At 39.8% G+C, this 26,472-nt stretch overlaps 1 protein-coding gene across 1 annotated transcript; it reads right to left on the minus strand.

Annotated features, from left to right (window-relative positions):
• Window positions 1-985: 985 nt before the first annotated feature.
• Window positions 986-26,214, minus strand: gas2b (growth arrest-specific 2b). The gene is made up of 8 exons (XM_085759199.1): window positions 26,175-26,214; window positions 19,896-20,128; window positions 18,064-18,173; window positions 17,288-17,429; window positions 14,194-14,257; window positions 12,735-13,359; window positions 12,522-12,629; window positions 986-4,558 (listed from the first exon to the last, which is right to left on the minus strand). The coding sequence occupies exons 2-8, from the start codon at window positions 20,101-20,103 to the stop codon at window positions 4,325-4,327; spliced, it is 1,491 nt and encodes a 496-aa protein (XP_085615325.1). The 5' UTR covers window positions 20,104-20,128; window positions 26,175-26,214; the 3' UTR covers window positions 986-4,324.
• Between the last annotated feature and the right edge of the window lie 258 nt (window positions 26,215-26,472).

A 26,472-nucleotide genomic window follows, 5' to 3' on the forward strand; every position in this document is an offset into this window, starting at 1 on the left:
AACAAACACATTGAGACGTCAGACGACTGCCCATCGCTCATCTTTTAGTGTAGCACACTTAGAGATATCAAAACATGATGAGTCCCCGGGGGTGTGGAGCGACCTGTGTACGACTACAAAAAAAAAACACACACACACAAAAGGTGAATTTGCAATCGAAAAAGCAAATTGTTCGATGCTTCTTTAACGATTCTATATGTACAAAATGCATCTCTGTGTAGATCCAGATCATCGTTTGTGTGTGTGAAGTAGATTTTTGAAATAGAAAGAGCGTTTGTTTTCTGTTTGTTTAGAGGTGGTAGCGAGCGGCTGTGTTCGAGTGTGTGTGCGTGTGCGTTTGTGTGAGTGACAGCAGAGTGGATCCGTGATGTATTCGGCTACATGAAAGTATTTTTTTTTTTTCTCTTGTGGTAGGAAAATGAAAAAGTGAGAGAGAGAGAGGCAGAAGAAATGTGACGGTAACTGCTGAGCTGTGACTTAAAGCTGCTGTGCTGTTCCCGCTCTGACAGACACAGTCGTTTGCTGACAGCTGAATCAAAACCTGACGGGAGCGAAACAAGAAGCCGAACTGTGGAGGAAGTTATCTGATTACTCCATTGTTTACTCTTAATAGCGGTCAGCCGGTTGCAAGTTAAGCAATTTTAGAAGAAGAGAAAAGAAAAGAAAAGAAACTTAAAGCGATCAAACTTAAAACGAAAGCACAAGCTGTGTAGATGTTTTTTCCTCATCGACACTGAAACAGAGCGGTCGAAGGCCAAAGTGTAAACTCAGTAACTAATGACTGAAACAACAAAACAATAGCATCATGTTTGTTCTGTTTTGTTTAGTAACCATGTGTGTTAGAGCAGCACAATCAGTTTAAAATGTCCATAAAGACTCAAACATTCATGACGTACAGTAACACACATACACGCGTGCATCATGACAAACCCGACAAATTGTACATGTGACGGATTACAGGACACAACGACGTCTGTAATCTGTATGAGTCAGTGAGTTTGAATGAGAACTCATGAGAAAAGCACAAATAGTCATTCAGAGAAACTCACAGTTGCACAACACGAAGCGCAGTGTGAACAGGTTAGAAACAAAACCAAAAGGTCAGAGTGAAGAAATAAATCCATTACACTTTGATCGATCGGAGCAACACAAACTTTAATCATCTTTTGACCAGTAAAATACATTTTACACTAAAAAAACCCTACACTATTTATCATGTAGCATGTGATAGGAACATGGGAAGTATTACAATCGTCTGTTTACTTTTGGATTTTAACTGTTGGACTAAAAGTTCATCAAAATCTCATATTGAAAAAGCACAAATAGTGATTTAGAAAAGCTTGTTTCCAACAACGCTCATTAAAAAGCTGTGATTCAAAAGTACCATCCACTCAAATCTGCTAATTTTTAAGAGATAACAGCTGTAAAAGAGGACGCTGTCTTTGTTTTTAATGTGGACAACAGCTGCATTTTACAAACTGACAACATAATTAGCAAAAATAAAGTCGTGAAATTCCTTGGAAAAGCGTATTTGATTAGATACAGTTTTGTCTGATGTGCGATTCGCACCTTTAATTGTGTATCATTAGTACAAAATTAATCTGTAGAATATAGATTTTTTGGTACCAATGTGCATGTACGAGACAGGACCAGTGTAAACAGAGGGTTTTAGTTTGTCCAGTGTGAATGGAAAACGATTCTTCTGCTGACATCCCAGCAGACTATTTTCAGTTTGACAAATTTCCCAATTTCCCGTCTCCATACATGTTGATTACTGGACACGAGTCATGGGACGATCCATCAGCCGTGAAGTCAGTGAACGTTCTCAGACATAAGAAAAAAAAACAAAAAACAAAAAAAAAAGGTGTTATAATGTGCGTTTACGACACTGTATGTGATGTTCGGTCCTTTCACCATCTCACCATAAACTCACCGCCACTCTCCTGAAGTCAAGGAAAATGTAGAACTGAGGCATGAGTGAAGACTGTACCTTCAGTTTACTTGTTGAATCTTTGCACTTTGCTGAGTGAACGCCATGAACGACGCGTGCGTGTGTGTGTGAGTGTGTGAAGCCTGAGGTCTGAGCAGGTGGTGGTTGCAGTTTTAACATTATGTGTGTTTGTCTGTGAGGCCACATGCAGCAGCAGCAGCAGCAGCAAAAGATGATCAGAGCATGTAACAAGCACCCGGTTGTGTCTTTTTACAACGAGTCTGGGTTTATACCATGTCGTGTGTTTAGGGTCAGTCGGTCCAGGCTCTTATTGTGAAAATATTTATGCCAGAAACAAAAAGGAAATGCCATAAATATAAAAAAAAACAAACACGTTTATATCTATGGTCATTCCACTGACGACAGGGTCGGTGTGTTTCCTGACTCACAGAATGCAGAATGCTGTTTGGTGTTTTGGTTTTAAGTCTTAAGTTCACACTCAACCTGATGCACAGTAATTGAAGTATTACTGTACGCAGTAAACTGTAATGTATAAGTACATGGTGCAAGTATAATGTGTTGTTAGGACTGAAGCACAACTGCACACAAATCTTACAATTGTATTTTTTTGTTTTGTTTTCTCAAACTTTTCCAGTACTGATGTGCCACCACTGCACATGTGCAGGATTTTATGTCAAAAAGTGTTACAAGCAAAAAAAAAAAAAGAACAGAAAAAGCACATATTTAAGCCCCCGTATCTCAGCTAGTAAACACACAAACACAAAACAACGTCTGTAATTTCAAACAAAAGCTTTTTATCAATGATTGGGTTTCACTTCGATTCAGAGGAACAGCAGCACACAGTAGCAACATTTACAAAAACATTAAAAATATAATGTGCTTTAGTGAGAGCGAACATGAGGTCAGCACAGTGTAACAGTGTATTTGAAATTGTTGTAAAATCCCTCTCAAGTGGCAACTTCCTGTGTTTTCATGAGGAACTTAGAAACGTACTCTGTGCAACGAAGAGATGCCCTGTGAAGACGCCACCGTTTAGAGCGGCGCCCGTTTCAGTAGCACAGCTATTATTTTCTACAAGTCATTTCTACTGTTTCAATCCACTGCAGATGTTAACGTGGGGACTAAAGACATTACAGTCTTGCATGAGCTCATTACAGCTAGTTTCTTTCAATATATTAAAAACTTGTGTCCATTTTTAATTAATTTATTTTACTGAAATAAAATATGTAATTACTAAATGTGTTGTGACTTTCAGTTGTTTTGCATTTTGTGCCTCGTTACTCTGCAGGGTTGCACACTTTGTCTGTGAATCCTCCCATCTTAAGTTTCTTTTTTTCTTTTTTATTATTATTAAATGTAACATTTCATAGGCTGGCTGATGAGGCAGCAGTGTGTTTCTGTGGGGAGGAGGTGGTACTTGGAGTTTATAACTGAACAAAAAAAAGAAAAAAAAAAGAAGTCGTCGTGTCCAGATAAGAGACGTGTGTCATCAAGTGGTAAAACATGATCATGACAGCTCAGTCCTCCTGCACAGACACAGACATGGAGGCCCGGCCCTTTGTCACTGAGGACATGGTGCCATCTAGAGGGAGGACTTTTAAAGGCCGAGGTGATCAGCTCACGACTGCAGGGCTGCAATATACAAGTACAAATACAAGAACATACGCATATAATATGTTCCTGCATCTATCCTGTATTACAAAATATAAACGAGAGTGACAAATTATGATGCATAAATGTGATGAGATGTGATTTTATCAGTTTATTTTAAACAGATTCTTCCCCAGTAAAATACAGAAAAATAATTTCATACCTCGGTCGGAAGACATTGGAAATATAAAAGATATAAACTCTAACTACAGTACCACAATAGATAGATAGATAGATAGATAATCTCAGAGCTGTATGTTTGACATCTACGCTACAGTAACAAAAATCTGTTATAATCTGTTATTCAAATTAGTTTCATTCAAATCCAAAACCCAGAAGAGTTTCAGACTGTGATTAGATATGTGACGACGAAGAAGAAGAGCATCAATCCTCACACTGGAGGAGCTGGTTTGGTATTCTCTCATAAAAAGTGTCCAAGAAGATTCATTGATTATTTTGATTATGATTTTCTGCTAATCGACTAATCATTGCAGTACGTACAGTCATATACAGCTTCAGTTACAGGTTGTTTCAGTAGGTGTGATGATTCATTCAGATAAAACTCAGGTCTTATGTACAACTTGAATAAAAAAAAAGAAGTTGGATTTCCCTTTAAACTTGAGACACAGAGGATTTGAACTGTGTGTTAAATCACTGACCTTTTTACGGTTTGGTCTTATTAAAGCAAAGCGGAGCCGGAAGAGAGGCTGAAGTCTCAGAGTCTTACTTCTTGCCGCGGTAATGAGCTCCGACCACCATGTAGCTGTCAGGTGACATGTTCAAAGTGGGCGGCTTCGCTTTGTACCGACAGACCCTGACCCCAGACCTGCCGCCGCCGCCGCTGGCCGCTCCTCCTCCTCCTCCTCCTCCTCTGCACGGGTCGTGTTTGTGCAGGTAACTGAGAAAGGTCTCCCAGCCGCCGCCGACACGCACCATCACATGACGCTCGTTCAGCATCTGCAGAGGGACGACAGTGAAGAAGACACTGCAGTCGAGACGGAGACTGACAGGAAATAACTTTAAACTTTAAAAAAAAAAAAAACTTTTAATCTGAAATCGTTTCTTGTTTTTATTTTGATAACAACTGTGTTTAACTTCCCTTTGATTTGCTCTTGTTTTATTAAGATTACCTGTAGCACTTTGAGATTTTGGTAACACTTTATTTGACGCCTATATAACGCATTATCACCATAGTTATACTGACATACATAACACACTATAAAGCATTTTAGGTCAGGTATTATAATACGTTGTAATTGTTAGTAACTCGCTGACAATGCCCACATTGATAATGCATCATAAATGTAGTTATAATGTGTTATAATTGGCTTATAAACGTGCATAACTATCAATATAAACACTCACAAATTATCATAAGGCATTATAACAATAAGCATAACACATTATAGAGCATTTTATAAAGGCTTATAATGTCAAGTACTATAATAGAGTTATAATGCTCTATAATGTGTTATGCTTATTGTTATAAAGCCTTATGATAATTTATGAGAGTTAGTTATGCACATTTATAAGACAATTATAACACATTATAACTATATTCATGATGCATTATCGATGTGCGCATTGTCAGCGAGTTGCTAACAATTATAACGTATTATAATACCTGACCTTATAAGTCATGATAAAATGCTTTATAGTGTGTTATGATTATTGTTATAAAGCATTATGATCATTTATGAGTGTTTATAACTATAGTTATACAGTGCTATAACTGCATTATAACTCATTATAAGTCTGGTTATAACGCGTTATAGAGATAGGCGTCAAATAAAGTGTTACCGAGATGTTTTGTTAAAATGTAAAGTGCTCTAGATCCTGAGGGATGATGCATGATGAACACAGCCTCCTCATTTGTTCTCAAGCTTTACTTTCAAATTATCTCCCGTTTCTTTTTCTTTTTCTCTTTGTTTAATTTTCCAAACCTGTTGAATGATATCTTTACCTATATCAATATCACAACTTTTATTTATTTATTTACTTATTTAATCTCCTTAGATTGGGATGCACTACCTGGGATTTTGTAGGGTGGGGGTAGTGAGTTGTTTTTGTATATGTGTCCTGTGAAAAATCAAAAAGTATTATCTTTTTATATGACTGTCTTTCTGTACCTTGTTCTCAATAAAAAGATAAAAGAAAGTAAAGTGCTTCACAGATAAAATGTATTAGTGCATGTATTATTACGCATATATATATATTATAAAGAGGTTTATGAACTCAATCACAGTATTAATCAGTAATGAACACTCACCAGTCTAATATTTACAAGCTTCCTCTGCATGTGTCGGGTCTGTTTATGAAAGACAAACGCTCTCTGATAGCTCGGTCCAAATCTCATTAAACCAAATGAAACAACGCGTCACGGCACACGTCAGCTGCGCTCACACACACACACACACACACACACACACACACACGTCGCAGCAGCACTAATCCACATACGAACATGCAAACACACGCACGCCGGCGATGACGCACCCACACGGATCTGCAACACACAAACCAACCTAATAAGCACTATTTCAAATTAAAACCACCGGCAGCGTTACACACACACACTCCCATCCACCACCGTCCCTCTAACAGCAGTTGCATGCATGGAGCCGAGGTCAGTTGTACATCGTTGTGTGTGTGTGTGTGTGTGAGAATCAACACATTCAGCCGTCCGTACAGCGAGAAAACCAACTGCTGCCATGGCAACTACTGCCACAATATAAAGCCTGGTAAAAAAAAAAAAAAAATGAAAGGAGAAATTGAGATGAGTTGAGCACAGACCCTCAACTCCCAGGAGACATTAACATTCCCAGGAGGAGCTTCAAAGCCGAGCGTTGTCCTGCCAGCAGCCGCCCCCCCCGCCCCTCCCCTCCCACCCCCACATCCTCCCCCTTCTGCCTTATCACCAATAAACCCTTCATTACGGAGCCATTAAGAATGTGATAATACAAGCAGATCAACTCCCCCTCATGTGGGGACTGGGAGGAGTGGTGGTGGTGGTGGTGGTGGTGGTGGGTCACGTGTATTAAAAAAGAAAAATAAGGGGAAAAAAAAAATCAACACCACGACACGGGGGGAACTCCAGACGTGTCGTGTTGTGTTGTGGTCCGTCTCAGCTGTCATCCTGCAGATTAAAACGTTGAGGTCGACAGGGGTCAAGTCTGACATCCTGAATAAACCGCTCTGCTGTCAGACCAGAGTCGAGACGTGGAGGGAATTTCACTGTGACGGCTCCTCACGCTCAAAAACTCACCCATCATCTCAGGTTCGCCAACAATATCCACTTCTATCAGTGAAATCATCTTCAGTGTTTACATTATTCTATAAATTAAATCCAGCATTATATTAATCGTCTTTTTTCCGTATTCCTTTAGTCCAGTGTTGTTAAATCTTTAGTGTTTACATTAAGTTACTTACATTGTTAATAGGGCTGAGTACCGCTACTCATTTGCTGGATCGATTCGATTCTATTCGATATTGATTCATATAGAGGTATTTTTGTTTTGCTTGGTTATGAAAGAGATTTTCACAGAACTAATGCTGCAAATTGTTCAAAGACCAAGGTGCGTTATTGAAAATATTAATGTTTACATTGAAAAGTAATCCAAAAGCAGTTACTGGTACGTTAATGCACATATATGTAACATGACCCACCCATCCAGAAGTTAACAGTGCAACTCTTCAGGACAGTAAACAAACAGGAAACAGGAAATTACATCAATCTAAGGATTTTATGAATCGATATTGGATTCCTCAAATAAAGATCGATTGGATAATTACTAATTTTTAATAGCTCACATGCTTTTTTAGACATGTATGCGTTGTTTCTTGTGTGTTTGACTATTACTGGTTTCAATCACATTACAAACACACTTCTGTGTTTCTCTTCTCTTTTAATTTATAATATTTATTTTTACATGTCTGGAGCTGTGAATTCCTCCGTCTATTCTGCACCAGAGGACTTTTAAAAGCAGGGCTGCACATATGAGGATGTTTCTGCACTGTAATATCCGACACAAGCCCTCTTTGTCAGGCAGACTCTTTTATTTCTGTCTCTACAACCACCCCTCCTCCTCCTCCTCCTCCTCCTCTTTCAGGTCTCCGTACAAAGTGTGCTACGTCTGCAGCCCATAAACTACCGTCTGGATTCCCCTGTGTCCTCCCTGGCAGCTCCATTGATTCCCTCCTCTCCTCTTTCCTGCTGAAAGATGCATGAGGGCTCTCAGGAAGGACGAGTCACTGAAACACGACTGCCAGTAGGAGGCAGGCTTTAGCCACATCCGCTGCTCCTCATGCTTTTTGGGTTTTTTCTTTTCTTTTTTTTTTTTTTTGGAGAACAGCTCAGTCCTTTGTAAATTTGCAGTAAAGAGACAAAGTGATGAAGGTTAGTTTCACATTTTATGAATGGGAAACATGGTTTTCCTCATGGAATCACAGGTCAGTGGATAGAGGGGGTGTTCTGTCTGATCTTTTGGTGAATATAATAAAACAGTGACCTGGTCCCCAAATGACTTTTCCTGTTCCTGTGCCACAAATTGCCACAATCTCGACAACTGGAATTAATAATTTAGAATTCAGTTTGACCGTCAATGGGAGTTCACATTTGTTTAGATGTTCATGTTCCCTTCATGCTGAACCGTTATACTCATATTTTCTGCTCTATTTTAGTCTAGTGTTTCTCTGTTTTTCCTGTACTTTCTTTTATTCTTTTTTCTTGCTTTTAAATTGTATTTTTAATGTTTCCATTTTTTACTATTTGGGGTTTTATTAAAATTTTTTAAAATTGTACATTTTCTATGTGTTTTTTTTTTTTTTTCGTTTTTCAATTCTTACTGTTAAATGTTTTGTTTTTATGTGAAGCACATCAAGTTGCCCCTTGGTATGAAATAAAGCTGCCTTGCCCTTATAACTTTGATATATATTGGATATTTCTTCATTGTAGTTGAATACAAAATACCTGCAAACTCCAAATATCTGCAGATTAGCCTCAGCTGGTCTTTAGCTTCAGTGATTATTAGCGATTGTTAGCATTTAGGTGGTGAAATGAAAAGGAGAAAACAAATGTAGTGTTGTGCTGTAAACATGTTTGCATTTAGCTCAGTAGTTGCTAATATTGATGAAGCCTTTAGGTTCACGATTTCATCACATCACTAATGATGAACTATGATTAATTATTTTTATAAATAAACGTGCGACTATTGGGAATCATTCAGTGTTTGCATTTCTTTCATCTGGCAACGTGAAGTCAGAGGTCGAGGTCACCTCCAGAACAACGTGTTGGAGGATGGTGATGATGATAATGATGACGATGATGAAGGGTTTCCTTTCAAAAGGCGAGAAAATCAGTTACCTCATCCTCATTTTGTTTATTCTGCTCGACGATAACTCGACTTCAAAACGACGAGATGTTTTCATTTCACTTTTTTTTTTAGGTTTATAACACGATAAACAAAGAGCTGATTTGGCGTGATATTGTGAAGTGTTTGAATGTCTTCTCCTTTCATTGACTCCGAGTCAGGCTGCATCTCCGCCACAAAGCTGAAGGAGAGCCTAATTGGGTGCAGAGAAGAAAGAAAAAGCCTTCCTCTTTTTTAGCACCAAAGAATGGCGGAGCACTCCAGGGCCGGCGTGATTGAATAGTCTCCATAGGGAATAGAGAGGAGGGGGGAGGTGGGGTGGGGGGTAGAAAGTTTACATGCGAGGAGAGGCGGTCATGCTCAGCCGCTCATTAACAAGCTGTCTGATTAAACCCCTCGCTAATGACTTTGTCTCGGTAATCAATAGTATCTGCTCTTTAAAAAGGTCTGTACACATTGAATGGCACGCTCTCTAAGGAGCAGCACACGGGTTATCATGGTATATGGTAATTGAGGTTTATGGCGTGTTTACCCCCCCTCTTTGCACACGTGTAGGCAGCTGTGAGCTTCAAGGTAATGGATGGAGTCGGGGTTGATGGGCTGCAGCGCTCTATTCACCCAGCTGAGGTGCGTTCGCTTGTCAGCGGCGAGGAGAAAAGCGAAGGAGTAGCAGCAGAGTCTACGAACTGGTAATTATAGCTGAAAACTGACAGACGGACAGAGTTTTGGTAAAACACTGTATTTACAAGGAGAAGGTGAGCACGAAAGGTCAACAACTGAGATGGTGCAGAAAAACAAACTCCAGCTAAAAGGGGATTTTTTTTTTTTACTTCCTCCTTTGTCAACATTTAATTTCCTTCCCCCCCAAAATGCAAAATGTGTTCAACTGGACCATAAACTAATAAACTAATAACATGCTGCGGTTATTACTTCTTTATTGCTGCGGGTTTCTTTGATGTGGAGTTCAAACACACGCTCCCGTGTTATTGACAGGTCGGACGTGGAGAAACAGGTGTTGTGTGACTTGAGGAGGAATGTTCTCTCTCTAAAAATGTAAATATAAAATATGTCGTCTGTCAGCCGACGTCAAAATGTAGACGTTGCTGCGCTGCGAGCAAACTGCTGCTGACAGGATTGATTACCCGTTTAGAAAGTGTTGGGGTCAGTGGGGTTTTCAATATGTTTAACAAAGCATTAAATGTGTTTCAACTAGTGACCAGTTTGTTACCAGAGTGTGTAGGAGATACACACTGTCAGGTCACAAAGGGAGAGTTCAACATTTTGGCAAATTGGTCCATTGCTATAATCCCTATAGTCTTAACAGTAGGTTCGTTACCTTTATTTGTCAGTGCAAGCTGTTTTTAGAACGGCGGAGCAGAGCCGTGAGCTGCTCAGAGCTACGCTACGGAGACTCAAGGGTTTTCTTTCCCTCATCAAACTCATCAAATACACAATCCAACAACTCCAAAACGCTCTGGTGGACAAGTTGTGACCTGCACATTCACCACGCTATGAGATAATAACAGAACGTTACGAGACTGAGTTGTTTTAGAGGTAAATACAGAGACTGCTTGATGAAAAACTGCCCTCGATGGGAACGCGCATCAGTGGTTTTGCATTAATTTACCTCTAAAACAACTCTGTCTGGTAACGTTCTGTTATTATCTCATAGCGTGGTGAATGTGCAGGTGACCACAACTTGTCCACCAGAGCGTTTTGGAGTTGTTGGATTGTGTATTTGTTGAGTTTGATGAGGGAAACCAAGAAATCCCATGAGCCTAGCGTAGCTCTGAGCAGCTCGCGGCTCTGCCCCGCCGTTCTAAAAACAGCTTGCACCGACAATTAAAGGTAACAAACCTACTGCTATGACTATAGGGATTATGTCAATGGGCCAATTTGCCAAAATGTTGAACTATCCCTTTAAGTTTGAATCTATTACTAATGAATTAGTAAATTGAAAATAATTTCCATCATCAACTGTCTCGTGGCTTTACGGAGGATGAATTACTTAAACATCCGACACACACAGAGGCTGCTGTGTTTTGTCTCCCCACATAAACGGACCTGGATCCCTGAGTGCACTGCCATTTGACACACACACACCACGGTCATACCTTCAAAAAAAAAATCATCCTGAAAGAGATGTGTTTGTTTTTCCTTCAGGTTTGAACTCTTAGCTGAAGGTCTATGTACTGAAATCATTGTCAGCCCAGTCCAATCCTGACCATTGGTTGCCAAGCAACTCTGCCTCCCAGAAGGCCGTTCCTCGAGCCTTTGTACAGGCGCGTACGTGCGAGGCACGACTCAGGGAGGCTGAAAGGCGCTGAATGTCTCCATCCTAAATGACTGCAAGTCAGTTGCTCTGACACAAAGCACTTGTTGCTGACGCAACTGTTGATTAATGACTTCAACCTCAAACCTGCATCAATTCGCCATGGTGACAGATTTTACAACAAAGTATTAGATTTTTTATCTGTATTTTTAATTTATTTATTTCACATTGTATCAGTTGTGGAGGTGGTTGTGAACCAAGCTCATCTTTTATCTAGAAAACACACGTATAGCCACTCATGTGTTCTGCCTTTTATGTTGTGATGGGCAACAACGTCGATGCCCGGGTTACGTTCACTGGCAAAGTTTCCTTCAAGAGTACAAACTAAGTACTACATATACTAAAGTTGTAAGGAGCAGGTCAGGGTGGAGGGGGGTGAACAATGTGCAGGACTGTGGTTCACATTCGAGTGCCCTGTGTGGCGAAGCAAAGTCTGCAAGTGATTGAACATGAGACATGAGGAGACAACATGATTGTGCAAACAAGGTTAAAAACCAAGTGCTCCTGCCTTGTTTGCAGTTTTTCTTTTTCTTTTTTTCAGTTTTTTTTATCTGTTTGTTCACAGATATTCAGACATCTAGTGTAGTTGAGCCACTTTCTTAAACATTACAGGGATCCTTCTTCCAAAATCGATCATTCACCAGTTTTCTACTCGCTGTCATGCCAAGTAAGGGTTCGGAGAACTCTCGGAGTCATCAAAACGCTTTAGGAGTTCCAGGGGGGGTCCGGCTGGCGACAGATTTTCATGTAATGGCGTTGGTTAGATCTCACTTTTGAATCGTCCAAAACACACACTATGAAACATCCAGATACCTCCATACTGCTCGTCCGTACTAACCCCAAGTGTCCTGAAGGAAATAATTAATTTGATCTCAGTTTTTAGCCTTGATGTAGTAGTAGCTCCCAGTGGCTGCGCGAGATTTGCTGCGAGATGTTCTTCCGTGTTTACATCATACATCCAATGGTTTATGACGACGAATGAACATCTCGCAGCAAATCTCGCGGACGAGCAGTATGGAGGTATTTGGATGTTTCATAGTGTGTGTTTTGGATGATTCAAAAGTGAACTCTATTCGCTGCCATTATGTGAAAATAACGCGCTTTGATGACTCCGAAAGTTCTCCAAAACCTTCCTTGGCATGACGGTGAGTAGAAAATTGGTGAATTATCGATTTTGGGTGAAGTATCCATTTAATTTACTTAGCATGAACACTCTTACCCGTATGTACAGGACTTTATCCCCGACACGGTAGCAGCCTTTAGGTTGTTTCTCGACAGGGAACCTGGTGGGGCAGCTGCAGGGGGGGTTTTCAATGATGTTTCTCACCTGGAACAGGTTTCACACATAGAAAGAGAGAGAAATATTCAGTGCACTAGTTTAACATCTGTGAACTCAAATAAGATTACATCTCACTGGAAATAAAATACATACAATATCATCCAGAATATTGTTGGTGGCTGTGCCCCTCCGGCTCGAGGATTTGCTCGAGGATCGAGGAGTCGCAGCTGCAGGTGGGGTGGAAGAGGAGGAGGAGGAGGAGGAGGGGGCGGGAGGTGTAGCTGCTGGAGTGTGGTTGTTCACTGCGGCGGGGGAGACTTTGGCAGCACCAGCAGCAGCAGACACCGGGGTTTGGCCCAGTAATGGTGCCGAGAGTGGAGGTGAAGCAGATGTGTTAGCCGAGCAGGATGAGGAGAACAAAGGCGTTTGTGTTGAGGCTGTGGTTGTACAAGTGTTGGAGGCTGAGCTGGAGTTGGACTGAGGAGGGTGTAAACACGTAGGCACCGGGTTTGTTGTTGTGGCTGATGGAAGATCAGAGGCGAGGGAGGCGGCGAGGGGCTCAGACAGACAGGTCATGCTCAGAGTGAGGGGCGCAGGTGGAGCAGGAGGAGGAGGAGAGGGGGATGGGGATGGGGGCAGGGAGGACTGTGATGGCGAATACAATGATGTAGGAGGAAAAAAGGAGAGGGGCAGAGGGGATGATGGAGATAAGCAACCCGCCTCCTCCCTCTCTATCTCTCTCTCCAACTTCACCAGCCCCGGAGGCTCCACTCCGTACCTGAGAGAAGGGTTCAACAAAACATACCAGCAATCAAAACAATAGATCAACACTAGATCACACAGTAGAAAATAGTGATTTCCAGCCAGGGAAAGACGAACCCCAAGAAACACTCCTGCAGGGAAACATGGAAAGATGTGGAGCGGCTCAGTTACTCCTAACAATTTAAACTCACAACTAAAAAAGTAACAAATAAGTGGGTCAAATACTCCACTAGAAGTAATGAATCAGCTTAAAGTAAATAAGAAATACTTAAAGGTAATATCATCAACACAGTAGCTAGCTGCTATAGCCTTAGAATATTAAAGTCTACAGCTAAAGACTAAAAAGCAGCAAATTAAAATTGAGTGGGAACATCATTGCTTTCAAACGCAGCTATAAACAGCTTTTTATGGGGCCTGTACAAGAGAAATGAGCTGGACAATGACTAAAAAGATATTTTATATATATATTTATATATAATTTTTGTCTTTTTGGTTGGCATTAATGATTGTTGATACATGCATGTAAAACTGATAATGCTTGTATGAGACTGTACTGGATGTCTTCTGTTTTTTTTGTTGTTTATTTATTTATTTTTTAAATGTTTGGTACTGTTTATACATGAGGAAAAAAAGAAATGAAATGAAATGATACACTATGAATAATAAATGGTTTGAACAGATACTAAAAGTAATAATTAGTCTAATGGGCAACCAGCTAAAGTTAAAGCTATGTAGGATAAAACACTTTGCTTTTGAATCAGGATTTCATGAAACAGTGCAGCGGTTTCCTGCTCATCATGATTCAGTTTTGATTTTACTTTCAACTTTTTTTAAAAACTTTTTTAGTTACCTGGCTGCAATCCGTCCCAGCTCCATCAGGCACAGACACACCTCCCGAGGCTGCTTGTGCAGGACTTCTCACAGCAGCACATACACAAAGTGCAAACAAAGAACGTGGAGGAAAAAGATGAAAAAAAAAAAGTTACACATCTGAGAGGAAAAGATGTTTCCGGAGATAAACTTCTGCCTGTGTGAAAAGAAAACAGAGGCAGCAGCAGTCTGAACAGATGAAGCACATTTCAGGATGTAGACCTGTCTCTTTTGTGCATCTCTATCTTTGAAGCTGAGCAGGAATTCCTGTGGGCTCTGGATGTGCAGCTGAGGGCATGAGGGTACGAAAGCCTCCTCTGCTTCTCCTGCCTTCAGTCCACTATTTATAAAAAGGGGCTAAGTGCACTTAGTCCTATTTAGTTAACTCCTTATTATGCCATGACCCATGACAATTGGTTGAGCTTGAGCATGCATGAAAATATGAACAACTACACATCCTGTCAGTCTTCTTCATGACTGAGAAGAAATTTAGTCTTAAAGGACAGTTGCAGGCAAATTTAAACTGGGGCTATAGTTTCCTAATATTTTAGGTCTAAAGGCGTGAATCTGAAACTTTTCTTTTTAATGTCTCCTGTTATGTAGTTGTTCTGTCTGTCCCCGCATTGCCACTGCAGCGTATAATGGGAGTGGACGGATCTTAGGCTGTTTAGGCTGTTTACATCCCACAAAACCGCATTTTTTTTCCACATACAACGTTCGAACATACATCGAGGGGTTTGTTCACTTCAAGAAAGCGGACATGTTTGTAAATGGAGCTGTAATACAGACATAACATCAGACGTTTTGTTGATCCCACGTGTAGGAAATTCGCTTGTAACAGTAGCAAAGAGTACAGGAATGCGTAAAGTAACGAATAAAAATATAAAGAATTTACTATGTACAAAATATGTAAAAAACAAAGATATGTACTGTTATTGTACAAAATATTCTTTAAATAGAAACTACTGTATATATATACATGTTGTTTGGTCAAAGATTTTGCACAGTGTGGGTGGTCATGAAAGAACAAGTAAAACTACGGTATTGTATGAATGAGAAAGGTAAAAATACACAAGAATAAATTATGCAGAAAAGAAAACTTTATAAATGCGACTGGGTGAGGTAATGGAGTGTAATGGAGAAAGTGGCTTGTGCAAAAGTTGTCACATCAGTATTGAAATAGTGTCAAAGAATAAATAGAGTCCAGAGTGCAGGTTATTACTGGGTCAGACTGGTATTATACAGTCTGATATAGTATATTTAAAGGTAGAATAAACAACAGCCAGATTTACTCTTACTGCTCAGACAACCTGTAAACATACTAACTGCCTCAACTTGACTCTTGCGCGAAACTTTGTATTACAGCTCCGTTTACAAACATGTCTGCTTTCTTGAAGTAAACAAACCCCTCGGTGTATGTTTGAATAGCCATCTGATGCTGCCTGTGAAAAAAGTAGTTTTAAGTTTTGTGGGATGTAAACAGCCTAAGATCCATCCGCTCCCATGATACGCTGCTGTGGCGATGCGGGGACAGACAGAACTACTGCAGAACATAAGAAATTAAAAAGAAAAGCTTCAGATTCATTCTTTTAGACCGAAAATATCAGGAAACTAGAGTCCCAGGTTGAATTTCCCTTTAAGTGAATGATGGTGTTTTGTTTTCCAGGGTTCCTACAGCTTAAGCCAAGTTAAATTTAAGACTTTTTAAGACTTTTTTAAAGCCACTTGAAATGAAATTTAAGACCAACTTCACAATAAACACAAATGCAGAAAAAAAGAAAAAAAACACCACATCAGTTACATAGGGTTAGGGACAATTTGACCCACTTTCCTATGTGATCCAAGGTAAAGTGGCTGCTACATGAACATTGGATTGTGTCTCTTTCCAGCTGTCCTTTCAAAATAAATGCATAAAAAGTCCGAAAAAAAAACAAAACACTGACTTGGGAGCTGTGGCGGTGAGAAATTTAGCGTTGACGGCCGCCACTAACTTCTCTATGTCGGAATGTTACCAATTATTTTGAGATTTGAGACTAAAATCCCACTTACCAAGTGTTAACATTTTTAAGACCTTTGAAAAATTGATTTAAGACATTTTAATGCCAATTAAGGCCTTGTTTTTAGATTAATGAATTCAATGCCTTTTAAGACTTTTTAAGAATCCGTAAGAACCCTGTTTTCATTCATCTGACATTTGACAGCCACCATTACATCATGGCTGCAGCGAGAAACTGAGACGAAAAGGGGGAAAAAAAAAAGGACGGCCGTCTGTGGCATCAACGTCGATGAGGCAGCAAACTGGAGCCTGGAGTCACAGCACATCAAGTTCACTCTCCCTGTCCCTCAATTAGTCAAGTGAAGTAGGTTAGTCTGCCTGCAGGGGGGCTGGTGGGTGGGGGGCCCATTGTTGGTGGGGATTAACCTGCACATTATCATTCTCACGCATCTGCCGCCCTGCGTAGACATGCCCAGGTGAGAGAAGAGGCGCATGCAGAGGAGTGTGTGTAATGATACAGAACCATGTTAGCATGTTGACTGTAGGTTTTCTCTCCTCAGGCGCATGCAGCATCACACACACACACACACACACACACACACACACACACAAACTCGCATTCAGTGTGATCGCTGTGACTCTCTGTACTTTGACTTTTAAATCGTTTGGGAGAAGTGTTTTGAGTTTGCAACAGAGTGTTTAAGCACTTAAGTTCTTCTTTTTCTTTAAAAGACACGGGTTTATTTGGATTTTTTGAAGTGGTTTAAATCACCAATAATACCAATTACCGTAGTCAGAAACTATACACACATCAAATTTCACTTGATTGCCGACAACGATCAGTAAAAAAAAAAAAAAAAGATGCAAAATGCCATATCTTTGCCATATACAGTAAGACACTTTGTGCTGAGTCCATCATGTTTAGATTTGTTACTATACAAAGGAAGAACACCTGAGAAATTGAGGAGGGATGGAGAGATTAAAGAAGACAGAAGCTTTTACTGGAAAAAGGGACCAAAAAACACGTCAGAGCTCCTGAACTCTATAGGGTTGACTGCAATCTCCGGTCTTGACTCACCCAAATCCTCTGACTCAAAAAGGTAGGCACCGTCAACACCAATCTTTCGACACCAGTAAAGGAAGTTGGCTGCGTTGTCTCGGGCGAAAAATGATCCAGAAGTTGCATCAGCTCGCCAGTGGATCACTCTCCTTGTAAAGGGCTGTAATTGTTTTCAGCAGACACATAAAACACACAGTTAGGTTACTGTATCTTATGCAGTAACAGAAAACTTGATTCATGTTGGTTTATGTGAAATAATCAGTAATACCATTTATATATTATAACAGTGCTGTTTGAATATAAAGGCAGTGACAGTGGCGAGGAAAAATCATGAATTACATCTTGTCAAACAACAAGACGTAATGTAATCATAGGAAACATGAACAGGTGTCAACAATTACTAACACACCTCCTTATATTGTCACTACCAACCTCAGCTTGAACTGGTTTTACGGTCTACAGCTCAGCAGCTTCTGTCACACCCCACACATTATCTTCAAGCAAAGTACCAATGAAACCTTTTTTCAACAACAAGGCAAAATCTATTGTCTTATCTATCTAATTTAATCAACTATCGTTAGTTTGTCTTAGTAGAAAAGTGCACACGAGAGTTAAACGTTTTCAAAAGACAGAGTAGATTATTCTAAGATGATGATAACATTAAGTTGATGTTGTTAGTTTTTTTTTCTGGTGGATTAAAAATGAGCTGCATGTTGTGGTTTTGTGTTGTTGTGATTGCTCAAGTCTTGTCTGTATTTGTTAATGTGTGCATGCATGACTTTGTGTTGCAGCACCTTTCCATTGTTGGCAGTGATCATCTTCTCCTGCAGCTTCTGTGCCAGCTGACAGAGCACAACACCGTTGTCCAACCTCTCCATCAGACTGTCTGCTGTGAGGTCCAGACCTGAGGAGGACACACACAAACACGCACAGTGAATCACACACAGTCAAAGGTGGTTCATGTACCAAGAGTACCAAGAATAGATCCATCTTTTTTATGGTTTGGTAACAAGAAGTTGCTTCAATATGAACCTCTCCTCTGCAGATTAGTTTGAATAAAATTATGTAAACATGTAAAAGAGCTGCTGTTTTACTGCTGATCAGTCAGCCCACAAACAGCTAAGAAATAAAAATCACTCATAAAAACACCTATTAACATATTTACTGTAGAATCAGGACAATAAAAGAGTCTCATTACACCTGGGTTGATGAAAATGAGAAGGTAATCATAACTATGGCAAATACGTTTCTATGAAAGGTAATCTCTAGACAGATTGGAGTTTTAATTACATACAGTATCTACTATAGTTTCATCATCTTGTGGATATTTAATTGTGTGCAAGTCAACACACTGCTTGTCTTTTGATTTAGAGAATTAAGAAAATAGCAAAAGTATCCAGAGGAATGTTTCATCATGAAAGAAAAGGCTTAGTGTGTCAAATGTCAAGGAGCAATGATCAGACAGGTTTTAACTCTGAGGTGTTAACACATTGAAACTGGAGCTGATAAAACCACTTTCCCCGAACAAAAGGCCAATAAACCGTTGGCTGTGTTTTTGCAGCATCAGTCAGAAATTCATCATGTTGGAGTCTTGTCACTTTCCAGACGCCCTCAAACAGGTTGTGGCATGTTTACACATTTTATGTTTTCCCTCACAATGCAGTAAAGTGGGAGAAAACATCCCTTTCCCCCCAGAGTCCCAGCCACGCTTCCTTTTAATGGAGAGGTATTTCAGGGATTTGAGATAATAAGTAGGTTAATGTGCCTCTGCAGCCTTTTCACCTTTTTTTCTTTTTTTTCAAAATAAAAGCTCCAGCTCCAAACGTAAAATGGTTAAGTCCTGTAGTTCATCTGCATTTGTTAAGTTGTTTTTTGGACACTATTATTACTGAGTAGTTTAGACATTACCATCCTCTCTTGTACTCAGTTGCACAAATTCAAAACATCTGTGTGTATTTTTGTAAGAGAAAGGTAATAATCCCAGATTTCAGTTTTGCACTATTCTTTCTTTTTTTTTTGTTCCAGCCAAGGTAATTTCAAGACTTTTCCCAATAAACAGACCAAAAACACAACACTTTCTTATTGCCTGGTTGGAAAGGAGCAGGGAGAAGATACATCTTATATTGCCTGCCCCTCACTCAATACATAATTATACTGAAATAATCTGTCAATCACTGAGCAACAGTCTTACAATAAAGTAAACAAAACGGTAACACTTTATAATACACACAGTACACATTATTAGTTAAGCATTAATAAATACTGAATTTTTCATTTATAACACATCAATACTCATTAGTGTGTAGTTTATAAATACAGTTAGTGTTTATCAATGATGAGTAAAACATTTTTAACTGTGTTTATAAACTATATACTAATGAGTATTCATGTGTTATAAATGATGGATTCAGTACTTAATGCTTAATAATGTGTACTTATTATAAAGTGTTACCAACAAAACAAACAAAAACATAAAGTTTCAACCTGAGATTTTTGCATAATAAAAAGAGTTTGTGAGTCGTTAATTATTTGTGTCATAAGTTATTATGTTAGTTATTTCTTTTACCATTTTCTTGAATAGGAATATATTTGTACAGGTCTTCTTTTTTACACAGTGGTCTCTCACCCATCATGGAGTTGAGCCAGAAGGCCAGGTCCTCCTTCATGGGCAGCAGGCTGGCGTCATGGCGGTAAGGCAGCCACTGGCTGAACTCCTGCGGACTGGTGAGTCCCGGCCCAGAGTGTCGGTACTTTGGGCTGAGGAGACAGTTCATCCCCAGGCCAGTCAGAGGACTCTCGAGGCCGTCGTTCATCACTCCCACGTCACTGTCCATGTTTCAGCGCCAATACGTCTTTGGCCTTGATGGAAATAAAAGAAAAATGTCTTTGTGTTATATCATCATCATTTTTTCTTATACAGTTTATATTATAAAGTCCTAGACATGAAGAGACGACATAGTCTGTTTTTCAGGCTCAGCACTACTCTTTCTATATGAAACTGAATATCTCATTTAGAGTTCACTTTATAGATGTTCTCGTCATTGTTAGGGCAGAATGACTTTAGATTTAGCGATAAATCAAGAACTGAACTTAGGTCAGCTGCCTCCTGCCAAGTTTGTCTTTCCCTGCTCCTTTTAAAAATACAACATTGACACACAGCATAACAAATAACACATGAAACAACCTACAAATATAATTGAGGGTCATGGGGTGCTTTTCACAAATAATGACAAAGAGTAATAAGAAACAGAAGTGAAAAAAAATGAATTTAAGCAAAACCACACTGTGCTGTAATTAAAGTTTTTTTTTTATTCTTTAGGCTATATTTTGTAAATACTCATAATACTCAGAGACCTCTCCCACCCTCTTTTCATGCAAAAATGTAGCCGCAGCAAATCAAACAGTCAGTGAGTCTTATTAGTTACATTCCCTCTTTCTTTTTCAGACACTTATCTTTCTGCTGACATATCAATTTTTAGGTTTTGTAACATCTTAACTGGCACATTCATGTGTACGGGCAAGTCAGCGTTATTTAGGAACAAGTTTGAGAGATGCAATAAATAATTAAAATGTAATGGTTTTTGAGGAGGACACCGAAGGGCGTTGTTTGGCATGAACAAAAAGAAAGCCGTTCTGCACATGGACAAAAGCAACATGCTGAAACGTATTTTACACACTGGCATGGATCTTAAAACTCGAAACCACACAACACACACAATCATTAATCAAAGGGATTAAACTGACTGGCTTAATAAGACGTACAGCTACAGCCCTGAACCAGCCTCCTGGTGCTGCTGCTGCTGCACGGCTCATTTGTCGTGTTCCCAAAGCAGCCTCCATCGTAAAGCCCAGCCCCATGCAGAGGCACGGTCTGACTGCTGCTAATATTCGCTGCTAATCAGCTGGAATTAAGACAACAACACACGCAGTGGGTCACTGGGTCTGCTGAGTAATGTACAGTAGACACTAGACAGTCACACAGGCTTTGGTTTTTTCCCCCCAAATGACTGACTTTGACTAGAGTTTCATTGTAAAGTCACAAGACTAACTGGGCAACGTTCAGACAAAAACAGCCTGGCGTTAAAAACACAAACACAAAGGGTTGCAATTTTGGAGGCATGTTGTTTCAGGTAGTGGTTAGACTAAATTTGAAGGCTGCACAGATGCAACAATGCTGCACAGAGGTTTACAATGCACTTTACTGAAGCCTCATGACCTAATTTTTTGAATTTCTTTCATTATTGTTGGTCTAAAAAACAACATACAGTGGCATCGTGCAAAGGTTTGGTCAAAAATTTCTGTTAATGTGAACAGCTAAGCAAGTGGAAGATGAAATGATCTCCAAACGGCTTAAACTTAAACATGAAATACTCTTTTGAAATGATATCAGTGTATTATTCTTGTTTTCTACAGTTTTAGAGTGAAAAAGGGAAACAAAACAGCAGCCTGCAAAACAATGGGAAACCCAGGTGACTTGAGCTCTCAGATAACTTTGACCAAGGTATCACACAATTTACTATTCACACGCTGTGATGGTTTCCAAAGCGGGGGGGACTACAAGGTGCTAACTATGCAGGGTGGCGAAACCTTTGCTGCTGTCCCCTTTCCTTTTCTGTCTTTTTGAAAATATAAAAAATGAAAATATTCTTTAAAATGTAAATTATACTGTGTAAAATGTAAAGGGAATGTGTCATCTGTAACTTTTGGAGATCATTTAGTCTTCCACTTGCTTAACTGTTCACACTCTGTGAGGCTTTACTTGAGCAGGTATAGTGTTGACAATGTTCACCACCCAAGGCACAAATGTCATGCGACCATTGATGCCTGTACAAAAACTTCATGGCAATTCATGCAGAAGCTGTTGAGATGTTTCAGTGATGGAGCGACGGACCAGCAGACCAGGTGATTATTACCACGCCCAGAGCCACGCTGCTAGTTTAGCTAATAAAATAATAATCTAATCTCTGACAAAGACTTTATCTCCCTAGTAGGATCTTCAAGTGAAAGCAAAGCACACCTGGAGAAACCCAGACAGGCAGCATCACAGCTGGCAATTCAGAGCTCATTTATAGTTGTGCACCACCTGTGTCTTTGCATGAATGTACCTGTAGCTCAGAGTGGCAGACAGACCATCATTACAAGTTCAGGTGTAGTTGTTGTAAACTTGCCTTACATCAGCAAAAAAAAAAAATCGTTGATGACAAATCCCTTGCACCAGGACAGAAGCGCAAGTAGGGCAAACGTGTACTGTATGCAATATGTATGTCAGTGAATTCTGGGCTGCGGTTGAGTCTGATGAATGTGAGGAGGATGTTGTAGACATAAGGTTCGAACTGGACTGACGTGGTGAGAAGAAAAAGGGTCCTTTGTAAACAAATCATGCAGACATGGGCCAGAGACAAGGTGTATGAATGAACGGGGGCTCGCTGCCAAGTTTGAGGCTGGTTTACAGGTTGACCATCAGGGCATGAGAGCCTCTGTCTCTAACAAAACATCCAGGTGCAATATTCACACCTCTGCTACAGGATGGCTCTGCTGGGAAGAGAAGGCAAAGGTCACTCACTGGCCTAACTCTCAGACACTAGCAGTCTTTATATTCCTGCAGAGGTGAGGGTCCATTTATGTAAACACACACACACTGGTGCACAAGCAGACACACACACACACAGGCCCCTGCATGTATCAGTGTTTCTATTCCACCTCATTTACTTTGCGCAACCTTTAATGTTTCCAAAGTAAGACTTGCTTCAGTGGCATTTCACAGCCTTTAATTGTGTTTTTGGTAATAAAAAGCGAACATCTTCAGTCTAACCGGCTATTTGGGAGAAAAGGTTACAATTACAAGCCATGCAGCCCACCTGAAAAGTCTGTGTGCAAAATGAAGAATCTGAGCTGCAGCAAGAGCTTAAATACCTGAACATGTACTGTATGTATGTGTGTGTGTGTGTATGTGTGTAAGATGACAGAGTGATTAATGATCGGGAGCCTTCAGCAGCGCAGCTCTGACACTGGTGGCTCCAGAGAATGAAACCAAAGCCGGCGTCTGGTAAACAACTAACTTCACAACTAGTTAACAAAATCCTGTTTCCCTACATGACAGGCACACACACACACACACACACACACACACACACCATCCCTTCTTCAAAAAAAGTTGAAGTTGCAAATCTGTCAGTGAAAGAATCATCTCTTCATTCAGGAAAATGTGGATTTGTTTCTACAACAAACAACTTTCAGAACAAACTGAGTTTGCTGTTATTGTAACCTGCAGCCGTGTGCGTTCTGCTTTTGTCTTCAAAGTCTGTTCAACATCCATCTGTCAACTACGGGGAAAAAAAACCCCTGTATTCCTAAAATTTCAAGATGAAGGACTTCAAGTGGACGTCCGGCAGCACTGCTGGCAGCGGTAGCTCTCGCCATCAACGATCTGCTGTCTCAAGTGTTAGCTGGAGGATTGTAACAGCTTAAAAGAGGTAATGTAAAACTAGTGAATGAATAACAGGTATTGAATGGATACAACTGCATAGTTAGGGGTATAAGTTTCAGCCTCACTGCTGCTCTCACCCTATGGCTTTCCTTCAGCTGCTGCTAGACTAAATAAACCTCATATCAACACAGGATGGAAAGGTCTGTTGCCTGCTTCTGTTTACGCACCCTGCACAGTGGAGACCTACTGTACCCCAGCTCCAGTGAAACACAATAAAATACAATTTTGGCACCAAGATGTTAAAAAAAAAAGAAAGACAGAAAGAAAGAAAAAAAGATTGTTCTGGAGTAAATCAAATAAACAATGTGGGCACCTCAGAACAGTTGGTTCATTGAGTGAGTTTTTGCAGCTGAAGCACAGACATGTCAGACACCGTGAACATGCAGGAGAATTCATTCCTCAATCTTACAAATGTTCAAGTAATAACTCAAATTCAGACACATATTTTCTTCTAACTACAGTTATCTTGTCTTTTTGTTTGCCTTTACATCTATCCATTCAAGAGAATATCAACTTGTAATCAGTTACTTGAAATTCTGAAATTGTTTTACTGTTATAAACAAAATAACACTAAAAATATTAGATACTGACAAAAAAATTAACTTGTGGTTGCTGACCTACTTTCTAACATATAGCATCATTAAAACTTTTGCAGAACCAAGTAAATAATCCTATTAATTGAGGAACTCTGGTGGACAGTAACTGTACATTCAGTTTATTCAGGTGCTGAAGATGAACAAAATCTTCTGTTTTATGTTTCTTTGTATTTCTACTCCTCTAAGAGGGAATTATTGTGTATTACCGCACACAATCATGACTAGAGAAACCTACATACAAATTCAAATTAAAGCAATTATAAGATATATGTTGTACATTAAATTACCCAGCCACGCAATCAGTTTCAAAGCAAAAAATGTTTGATAAACCTTAAATTCACTTAATTACATTAAATGCTGAATGGCACACTGTCAATCAGTAATAAACTATACTAATAGACCAACATGCAATAATTTGACTGTGGTTATTTCTCATAATGAGTAATTTTACTTATGGTACTTTAATTGAATTTTCTCTCCTCATTAAGATTTTGATTGCAGTGCTTGTACTATTTTTTACACTGTGATATCTTGAACTCAAGTAAACTTTGCCCACCCTCATCAGTGGTGCAAGAAGTAGAAGTGATACGGTGTGTTTTATCATCACAACCACTGTCAACATCAGCATCAAACTTTTACTTTGACATAAAACACCCAGTAGCTTTAATCGGCAGATGTACTTACAAAACGCCAACAGGATTCTTCAGAAGATTTGCTCTTTTTTTTCATAAAAGCTAGTTTTAAGTGTCTTCTCGGCCGTGTGTGTGTGTCCTCTCACACACATGCACTCATCACGGAGAGCCAGATGTTCACCGCCCTCAGGTTCGCCACATGTAACTACACCACACTGTGACCGGGGCCGTCGCTTTTAAAACAAACTCTTGCTGAACACGCCTGCAAGTTTGTGGTGTCAACTTACAAGCTCCTGAGAAGAGTCAGAGTGAAAAATAAATCACCACCACTGCGGTTAAGTCATGTCTTTTGTGACGTTTTAAGGACACGGTGGAAGTTTTTTAAAAGTTAACTTTATCTGGCACATCATAAGCGAAGAGAGACGGTTTTTTTTAATAATGACCCACAACTACTGTCTGAAAGTACTGTACAGTAGTCAAAGAGGTTTTCCAACACCATTCAACATCAACCACATTTTAACTCAACAGAGTATTGCTTTAAAATTCAGTGCATGGCTGGGTAGTTACGGTAAATAAATCACAATAATGAATAAAAAAAATATGAGAGAGCATAAGCATACCTCATCTTCCCTCTTCTCCTTGAAAACCGAGTTCAAGCGTTTTTGTCACAGTAATTTTCATTTTTTTCCCTCAAAATGTGGTGTGATAAACTGAGGGACATCCAACCTGATAACGTGCAGATCTCCATTTGAACTGACGTCGTCTGTTGCCATGTTACCGTGCTCCTCCTTAGCGACGCTAGCATCTTCCGCTCCATTAGCTCTTTGCTAATGCTAACAAGCCTAGCCAAGGAGCCGACTTTTTTAAACAGTCAAGAGAGACTGTGCATCTACTGTGTCCAAACCTCGCCAATTCATCCTTCTCTTCGCTCTTTCACCGCTAAAAACTTAATTTCCTATGTTTTAAATAAGAGACGTCTTTGGCGACTAGCTAGCTTTGCCGCTAAATTACAACTGTTACCATTACGTCATCCTGGCATCCAGGCAACCGAATATGATTTTTTTTTTTTTTTTTTTACTTACATAAATAATAAAGCAACTGTACATAATGTGGTTCCCATTTCAGCAAACATATTTCCAGAAATTGATTAGTTTAATGAAAAGAAAAAACAAAACAGGACATAGCCTCACTTGGTGGGGTTCGGGGGCCCCCTACAGGTTGGAGATTGCGATACCCGACCGGAAGTTAAGTAAATGTATGTCGCTAAACGTCAAGAGTAAAAGACAGCCAATCACAGCTGAGGACTCCTCGCGCGCGCGCGCACAAAATCTAAACAAACTTGAGTTAGGAAGCAGTCAGGTAAGCTAAGTTGACTAATGTCGCTGAAGTTGTTATAAATATCACGATCCTCAACGTTTAAGTTAAAACAACACCACTCTCTGACTAATAGAGTTCATCAAACACACGGAGCAAGAGAGATTCAAGACA

Source organism: Trachurus japonicus, chromosome 3 (assembly GCF_045865225.1).
Source record: "Trachurus japonicus isolate A0001 chromosome 3, Traja_1.0".
NCBI lineage: Eukaryota > Metazoa > Chordata > Actinopteri > Carangiformes > Carangidae > Trachurus > Trachurus japonicus.